The sequence below is a fragment of the Microtus ochrogaster genome, linkage group LG8 (assembly GCF_000317375.1).
Source record: "Microtus ochrogaster isolate Prairie Vole_2 linkage group LG8, MicOch1.0, whole genome shotgun sequence".
Classification (NCBI taxonomy): domain Eukaryota; kingdom Metazoa; phylum Chordata; class Mammalia; order Rodentia; family Cricetidae; genus Microtus; species Microtus ochrogaster.
In genome coordinates this window covers 21,052,973-21,062,710 of record NC_022033.1, presented here as the reverse complement: position 1 = coordinate 21,062,710, position 9,738 = coordinate 21,052,973, and the positions used below count along the sequence as shown (strand labels likewise).

At 39.7% G+C, this 9,738-nt stretch overlaps 1 protein-coding gene across 1 annotated transcript in view; it reads right to left on the bottom strand.

Annotated features, from left to right (window-relative positions):
• Window positions 1-3,144: 3,144 nt before the first annotated feature.
• Rbl1 (RB transcriptional corepressor like 1) overlaps window positions 3,145-9,738 on the bottom strand; it is a 64,530-nt gene continuing 57,936 nt past the window's right edge. Inside the window, exons 21-22 of the mRNA XM_005363028.3 lie at window positions 9,082-9,246; window positions 3,145-5,244 (exon numbers count right to left, since the gene is read on the bottom strand). Coding sequence (XP_005363085.1) covers window positions 5,074-5,244; window positions 9,082-9,246 — 336 coding nt within the window. The 3' untranslated portion in view covers window positions 3,145-5,073. The remainder of the gene's footprint in view (window positions 5,245-9,081; window positions 9,247-9,738) is intronic.

The following is a 9,738-nucleotide window of genomic DNA, read 5'->3' as shown; positions in this document are numbered from 1 at the left end:
AAAAAAAAAAAAAAAAAAAGAGGAAGCAAGCCTCTCCAAGCAGAAGTGTGCCTGGAGTTGAGAAATACCAAGGGGCAGAGGAGGAAGCAGGGAGGGATGAGGGCTTATGCAGAATGCAGGCATGAGAGTCAGGGAGAACTCTGATCTCAATTGAAGACCTTGAGAGAATGACTTCGACAAGATGGAAGACTTTCATACCTGGGCTCATTATAAACTGTGGTCATTATAAAATGATTGACTCTGGCAGGTTACCTTTAACTCCTTTAGTCAAAAGGCAAGGTCTCATCCTAATAGGAAAATAACTTATTCAGGACAAAGACCCCAGATGCTATCATACCCACATAACAGAGAAAGAAATGTTCAGCTGGGTGGTGGTGGTGCACGCCTTTAATCCCAGCACTCAGGATGCAGAGGCCTTTTCTAGATTGTAATATAAATGTTATGTATATGCACAATGTAGCCCTTGGCACTTGAGTCCTTTCAGTCAGTACATTATTTGAGATTTATCTATTGTATATGCATACCACAACCCTATCATGAACATATACTTCAAAAACATCTAGATTCAAAAAGGCAGTGAATTGACATCAGCTGTACACAGCCTCCTGTGTTTTTCCACCTGTTTTCCTGCACACGACACAATTTCTTTCTTTTGGTTTAAGCACAGCTCTTATTGTAAATGAAAGAAGATTCTAGATCTAAGTATGAGTGACCACATCCTGGATGCAGATTCAGACAGCCCCAAATACTGCATATCAACATGGTGAGAGTTTGCTGAAGTTTTTATTGTAACAAAAACAAAGAAAATGATAAATAAGGAAGCTAAATGCATTGGTGGAAGCTCCAGCTAGGCAGGGTAGAGGGGAGAAACCTTTGCTGCAGCCTCGGATGCCATGGGTTGACTTCTTAGCTTGTGGGTTGAGGGAAGCTAGAGTGTTGATCGTACATATCCAAAAGATCTGCCTAATAGTCACAAGGATGCTAGGACAAACACAGAGGTGGGCAATAAATGATTGTTTAGGGGGCTGAGAGAGCAGGAGACAATTTGGCTGTGGACTTGTATTATTTCAACTCGCCATAGTCACTGAAGTGTTTCATTTTTACCAGTATATCAGCCATAAAGAATGTTTAACAATAGGTTCAGTTGTTTTTTTTGGGGGGGTGGGGGCAGAACTTAACATTTTTTTATGTCTAAATAAAATACTATTGTGCAAATGCCAATTAAAAAAAATCTGTTGAAGGGCATCTAAGGTGGTTCTACATCTTGGCTGTTGGCCCCTTTCCTTTTTTTTGAGACAAGGTCTCATGTAGCCCAAGCTGGTCTCCAGTTTGAACTTGTTATAGAGATAACCTTGAATTTCCTGAACCTATGTGCTGGATGATGGTTCTATGTCAACTTGACACAGGCTGAAGCCATCTGAGAGGGGGGAACCTCAATTAAGAAAAAGACCTATTGAGATCATGCTGTAGGCAAGCCTTGGGGCATTTTTTTCATTAGTGATTTATGGAGAAGGCCCACTCCCTGGTGGGTGGTATGGAGGCAAATTCCATAACCTATTTCTTCTATCCTTAACTCCACAGTCAAAACCATGTGGCTAAAGTTGCCAGTCTCCACTGCTTGATGGGACTGGACCATGGTCCTCTCATTCAGTTACATCCTCACCAGCTTTCTGTCCTTCCCTGCCTAAGCATGGCTGTCCTAAAACTGGATCTGTAGACCAGGCTGGCCTAGAACTCAAAGATCTGCCAGCCTCTGCCTTCCACGTTCTCGGGTTAAAGGTGTCCCACCATACCAGGCTCTAAGCTTTTCTTTAGTTTTTTCCCATCAGTTGGAAACTTAATTGGGTGGGATATTGCCATTATTCCATTTCTTAATCTGTTTATCTCCTTCAACATAGGACTTAGATCCATTCTACTTTCTGGTGCTTTTTCTCCTCAAAATTTACATTTTGTAATCTACCCTGGTCAGTTTGCTCCTTTTATAAATCTTCATTAGCATTACCACTAAAATCCACACAACGGTGCCTATACTAGATGAGCATAGAAAACTTCAATGACCACTGCTATGGAATAATTCTTTTGTACACTTGAAGATTTGCCATGAGGATTGGTTTAATAAGAAGCTGATTGGCTAGTAGGCAGACAGGAATTATAGGTGAAACAGTCAAACTAGGAGAATGATGGGAAGAAGGTCAGAGTCAGAGGAGATGCCAGCCAGCCACCAAGGAAGCAGGATGTAGAGAAAATGAGGTAACAGGCCATGAGCCACATAGCAAAGCATAGATAAGAAATATAGGTTAATTTAAATGTAAGGGTTAATTAGTGGCCAGACGGTGGTGGAACATGCCTTTTGTTGGGGAATATTATGTTAAGGTGTGTTACTTTTGTTTATATTGCATTTGTTCAATTCTGTAAAGCTGTAAAGCAGGATACTTTGTCTGTCAGATCTGAATGGCCAATAGCAAGGCAAGAGAAAGGATGTGGGGGATGGCAGACAGAGAATATAAATACAAGGAGAAATCTGGGAGGAGAGAAGTAGCCAGAGGAGGAGGAGAACATCAGGTGCCGGCCATCCAGCTACACAGCAATCCACGGAGTAAGAGTAAGATTTACAAAGTAAGAGAATAAGAAAAGCCCAGAGGCTAAAGGTAGACGGGATAAGTTAAGAAAAGCTGGCAAGAAACAAGCGAAGTTAAAGCTAGATGTTTATAACTAGGAATAAGCCTCCATGTGATTTATTTGGGAGCTGGGTGGTGGGCCTGCCCTAAAGGTGATTCTATCTACAATGGTTGGAATGTTAGGAATTTCCTTTGGATGGTCTGTCCCACCAACTAGAGACCAACTATTGAGGCCCATGAGCCTGTGGAAGGCATCTCATTCAAAGCATCACCATGTATATGTATGTGTATACACACATGCACACAGGTGCCCTTGGAGGCTAGAAGACAGCATTGGGTCTTTTGGAACTGGAGTACGTAAGGCTGTTATAAGCCACCCAGTGTGAGTGCTGGGAACCAAGTTCTGGTATTCTACAAGAGCAGCCAGTGCTTCTGACAGCTCAGACATCCTCCAACTTGAAGACATGAATTTTAGATGGCTGAACAAGTACCTCTAGTAATACAAGTAAAAAGTACAATAGTTTAATAGTTTTTAATTCTAATTTTTATTAACTATTTTATGTACATTAATACGAAGTTCTGAAAATTGGTAAAAACATGTCTGAACTTTTTAAACAGTCATTGAATAAATCCACATTTATATTTTGTACATTAATAATGAAAGTGATACAGTAGTTATAGCTACATAGAAATATGTACAAGGATTCAAGACAGACTATTATTTGGCTTATTACAACATGTGTAGATACTACACAAAACACAAGAATACAATTTTCAGAAAAACAAAACATAACCCAAATCTCCTCTTAAAATTTAAAAAATAGGGCCGGGCGGTGGTGGCGCACGCCTTTAATCCCAGCACTCGGGAGGCAGAGGCAGGTGGATCTCTGTGAGAAAGCCTGGTCTACAAAGGGAGTTCTAGGACAGGCTCCAAAGCTACAGAGAAACCCTGTCTCGAAAAACCAAAAAGAAAAAAAAAAATTTAAAAAATAAAGTTTGGTCACCATTTATCATTAATTGGCAGTCAAATCTTGGACTAATTCAAATTAATTAATTTTGGAAAAGTTAAACATTATGTTGAGCTAGACTGCCAGGTTAACACTTAATATTTTAAAAAATAAATTTGCAGCTAAAGTATTTATACTGACACATCATCTAGAAATTAATTAAGAATGGCTTATTCCCATCCTCTCAGATTCTAGAAACACACAAGAAAAAGTGAACACCAAAGACCTGGTTCTTTAGAAGCCTATACTTCCAGTGTGAAAAGATCATCAAGGGGATTCCAGGAGTTAAACCCCAGTGGAAAACTCGCGAGAAACCATAATTATCGGGACAAAGAGTGATATGAGATGCAAAGAAAAAGTTCAGTTCTTGAACTGAAACATTCTGATTATAAGGCATTAAGTGATACTAAGGTGAGAGCTTCAAATATTTTCAGGAAATTAAATAAATGAGAATGAAAATTGATCTTTTTGAGTAAGGATCTTGCTATGTAGCCCAAGTTCCTTTGGAACCTGCTATATAGCCAGGTTGGTCTGATATTCACAGCAATCCTCCTGTGCTGCTGGAATTATAGACATGTCCCACTGTACACAACAAGAATTAATGATTTTATCATAATGCTACTTTACTAATGAAATTTAATTTCTTGTTTATTGGAATTTTATTCTACTAGATTAAGAAACAGTTTCTTATTTTAAGAACTACTGAATACAATCACATATAATACAATTTTAAGAACTGACTGAATACAATCACATATAATACAATTTTAAGAACTGACTGAATACAATCACATATAATAATTAAGGTAATATCATGAAAATCAAAAATATATAGTAGTTTTAAAAATGGAACAAATGTCCCTTTCATTGAGTTGTAACATCAGGCTAAGAGGGCTCAGGACTGGAAAGCAAGAAGTGGGGCAGTGCAGGGATTCAGGTACAAAGCTGCTTGTACTTAACAAGAAGACAAAGGGACAGATAGCCTAGCATGATGGCAGTACCTGATGTGCAGTTACTACAGTAGGCCCAAGGCAGGCTGGTGCATCACTGAGACCATATATTGTGGGCGCTAACCTGGCCTTTGACATGAGCAGACAGTACAAGCATCTCAAAGACTCACTGACCTCATATTAAAAAGTATAGAAGACATTTGATCATTTTGAAAAGAAAGCTAAAAAATAGTTTCTCCTTAATTCATCCTAAAAAGTAACCCAAGGAACAAAAACTTTTAAAAATATTAACATTTATAAAGGCACTTAAAATTTCTCTTCTAATCTAACTGAAAATACATGTCTGTCAGATACATCTTGAATAAAAGTTTCTTAAAAAAAAAAACTTGCTTTTGGTGCAAGTTTTGGTATAACCCAGTGATAAAAGTGTGAAGAATGGAGCCCCCAAACTTTCTCCAGAACAATACCAAAGTGCTTTGGTCAGAAAAAGGAGTGTCATTAGTGATTTGCTCTTTCACTGACAACATCTTGTAGTCGCTTAAGTAAAACATCATCATTCTCTTGGCAGAGACGTTTGGCAGGTGATTCTGCATCTCCACTGATGGCTATTACGCGCTTCTTGGTTTTCTGATCACCTTGCCTTATCATGTTGTTGATATCTTTCAAACTCTACAAAAACAAGAGGTCATGTGTAAAAGAAAAAAAGAGAAATGATAAGTAATGAACTAAGTTAACCGCCTTTCTCCTTTCTATCTTCTACCTAGCCTAAGCACTGATATAGAGATTATGTTTTGGTTTTTTTTTAAATTATTTATTTATTATGTATACAATATTCTGTCTGTGTGTATGCCTGCAGGCCAGAAGAGGGTACCAGACCTCGTTACAGATGGTTGTGAGCCACCATATGGTTGCTGGGAATTGAACTCAGGACCTTTGGGAGAACAGGCAATGCTCTTAACTTCTGAGCCATCTCTCCAGCCCCTACAGATTATGTTTTGAACGGGTAGTTTCCTGAGTGGTTTTAAAAGATGATGTACCTTTGAACAGTAGTTCTCAACAGGGAGCCTCCAAACAGAGGGAGCAGAGGCACCGAGAAGCTGATGCTAGAAATGCAAATCTACAAGCTTTACCATCCACTTTCTGAGTCAGATGTTTTAAGTAGGGCCTAGCAGTACATGTTGTATTTGTTTGTTTGTTTGTGTGTGTGTGTGGTGTATACAGGGCAAATTACTGACATGACGTGTACAGGGGTCAGAGAACAACTTTTGGGAGTTGGTCCTTCCCCTCCAGTGTGGCTTTCTGAGACAGAATTCAGACATCAAGATTGTGCAGCAAGTAGTTTTCCTCACTACACTTTCTGACTAGCTGCAACCAACATTTTATGCTTGTTTGTTTTTAAAATCTTTTCATTTATTATTGATTTTTTAATGTGTATGAATGCTTTGTCAGCACATCTACCATGTGTACTCCTGGTGCACACAGAGGCCAGAATAGAGTGTCAGATTCCTCTAAGACTGGCATTAGAAATGGTTGTGAGCTACCAGGAGGTGCTGAGAATTGAACCTAGGTTCTCTGAAAGAGTGTATACACACACATACACACGCAAAACGTATATATAGTATAACATTATATAGTACATATGATAAACTATATTATATACTATATGCTACATACTATATATTATATGGTGGTTATATTCATATATGTATATAAGATACATTATATATTTTAAAAAATTTTGGAGTATGTCTCTGTTGGAGGGACAGATACACATGTCAGGGCACATACGTGGTCATCAAAGGACAATTTACAGGAGTCATCTCTTCTATCATATAGGTCCCAGGGATATAACTCTGGTCATCAGGCTTGGTGGGAGGGCATTAACTTTCAGAGCCAATTTATTGGTGTTTTTTTTTCCTCTGAGACAGGGTCTCATTATATAGCCCAAGTTGGCCTTAAACTACTAGAAGTCCGCCTGCCTCTGACTGATGCACTGCTATGCCTGGATTAACACAGTAATGCTTTTAAACTTAGATGTGCTTACTGCTTGTCTAGGGATCCTGATAATGTAAAGACTGGTGTGGGGTCTGTGAGTCATCCCAGGTGATTCTGATGTTATAGGCACACAAGAAGTGGTTCCAGAAACTGCATCCCAGTTGTCTGGACCTGCCTGCTAGCTCTTGTAATTCCACAAACTTGGAGGGCAGTACTGATGTTCAGCAAGCTCCCCGAGTGATTTTGACTATGGCTTTGGAATCACTGCCTTGGATTCCAGATCTAAACACTGTTAATGGGAAATAAACTTTGGAGGAGGAAATAAAAGTTTCACCTTGGTCAATTTTCTTTGACAAGTACAGTAAGACCTCAGTAAGTGTGGAACCAAACAGGAAATCAAAGAGTTAAGGAGCTGTTATTGCACCAACACTCAGAATTTGTCCAAATAATATGTAACGGCTTTTGGAAACTTTCGAAACTTCCGTGTGGTCTCAGAAATACTGAAAAAGCTTATCTCTGAGATGCCTCCATCAGAGTACAGGGTGAAGATGGAGTTAGTATCTTCATAAAAACAGACATAAGAGGAGGCCCTTGTTTTGTAACTTTTCACTGACCTGACTGCCACCAATCTTAATATTCAAAGTCATACTTTAAATTAACATTCTCATATAAGCATGTTTTATAACCTCAGAATGAGGGCAGTTTGGACAACCTATTAGAGAGACTTTTAAAAGCAAAGCAAAACAAAACACACCAAACAAACAGGGGTCAGAGAGATGGCTCAGTGGTTAACAGCACTAGTTGCTCTTCCAAAGGAACCAGGGTTTAATTCCCAGCACCTATATGGTAGCTCATAACTGTCCAAAACTCCAGTTCCAAGGGATCTGATGCCATCTTCTAGCCTCCAAGGGCAACATGCACACAAGTAGTGCATAGACATACATACACACCACCAAAACACTCACATAACATAATAAAGTAAAAACTAATTTTAAAAAATCTTAAAAAAAAAGGTGGTGGTGGACGCCTTTAATCCCAGCACTTGGGAGGCAGAGGCAGGCAGATATCTGAATTTGAGGCCAGCCTGGTCTACAGAGTGAGCTCGAGAACAGTCAGTGCTGTACACAGCACTTTGTTTCGAAAAACAGCACAAAACCAGACATCTTAATAGTACCTGAAACGTCATATGGGTAGCAATGGATTAAGCTATATCAACTAGCCAGGCAGTGGTGGTGCACACCTTTAATCCCAGCACTCAGAAAGCAGAGGCAGGTGTTCTCTGTGAGTTCGAGGCCAGTGTGGCCTACAAAGAAAATTCCAAGAAAGCCAAGGCTGTTAGACAGAGAAACCTATCTTGAAATACCAGCCAACAAACAAAAAGCCTGTATCAACTGAATGCCACACTCTCTTTTCCTTTTCTTCTCTCTTTGTGGTACTAGGATGAAACCCAGGGACCAGTGATGCTTGGCAAGCTCCTTACCAGTGAGAAACGTCTGCGCAACTAAACATACTGCTTATTTTGGGAAGATAGTATCTTACTGCATAGTCCAGGCTGGACCGAAATCAAAATCTTCCTGCCTTGGTATTAGTAGAATGCAGATCAGATTGCTGCTCAGGCCACAATAAGTGCAGCAGCCCCTCCCTTCCTACACATACCGACAGGCACCCTACTGCTAGTGTTTGTTCTTTGTGAAGAACAGACTTAAAGGTGCCTGAGATTTTTTAAATTGAGATGTTGAATGTGCAGGCTTGGAGGATACATCAAAGGGGTATTGGTTGTCACGTATCCTGCTCCTCACCCACTCTCCTGCCCTGTGCTAGAGAAGCAGGGAACCCGATTCTCTAGAGTCCTATAAGAAGCCCATCTCCTTCCTGTCTGACAGGTCTAAACTCTCCTCGGCTCTCCCACACAATATTGTGTCTGTCCATGTTGTTAACAATCTTTCAAAAAATGTCCTCCCCCTAAAACAGGTCCAAGTATCCCTCTTTAGCCCCACTTCCCAGACTGTTCAAACAACTCAAGAGCTGAGTGCTGGAACTACAGGCATGTACCATCATGCCTACTTTAATAGTAGTGTTTCTGGTCATACAAAGCATGCCACAGTTAGTAGCTTATATTTTATTTTTTTTTTAAAGATTTACTTATTTCTTATGTATACAACATTCTGCCTCCATGTGTGCCCGCACACCAGAAGAGGGCGCCAGATCTCATTACAGATGGTGGTGAGCCACCATGTGGTAGCTGGGAATTGAACTCAGAACCTTTGGAAGAGCAGCCAGTGCTCTTAACCACTGAGCCATCTCTCCAGCCCCCTAGCTTATATTTTATTAGTGGTAACTTTGTAACAAAAAGATTAATGAATGCTGAATTGATAAACTGAAGTCAGTTTTAAGAGGTAAAGTTACTTGAAATCCAACTTTGCACAGTTACTTGAAAATTCTAACTTGAAATCCAACACTGAACAAGTATGTACGTGAGCTGCTCTACAGTGAAGAGTGTGTGCACCTTACCTTAGAAGGGCTGCCATTGAACTTGTACAGCAGAGCACTCCTGGGGGTGAGGCCGGATCCATTTTTGTGTGGTGAAACATAAATGGAATGCTGCTGGGAAATGCGGCGTGGGGAACCCGGCTGCTGCTTAATATGTGGGAAAGGAGAGAGGGGTGGAGCATCCATCTAAAATAACCCAGAAGTCATATTTTTAAGACAAAAGAGTAAAAAAATATTTTTGTTCTTATAACAGTAATTCTTTGTTAAAAGATAACTACATTTTAAGAACTAATTTATAACTGAAAAAGGCAAAAAAAAAAAAAAAGGTTATTACTCACTGTTTCTATCAACTATTAAGAGGCAAGCTAAAACTTACCTTCTTGGATCACCCAAGAAATCCTATAACTAGATTTAAAGAATCTGGGTAAGCAGGGCACACTGGCATGTTTGTAATGCCAGTACTCAGGAGCTGAGGCAGGAGTATATCAGTTCTAAGCTACGCTGGGCTCTGCCTTTCCAAAACAAAACAAAACAAAACAAAAAACAAACAACAAACAATTGGGACAAATTACTAGGAATGGTAAACCAGGAACATGTGGACTCCTGTGTTCATACTATGAAGGTAAGAACAGGACTTGAGGCTCGTTTAATTCCAAGTATCATTTTTTTTTTTTTTTT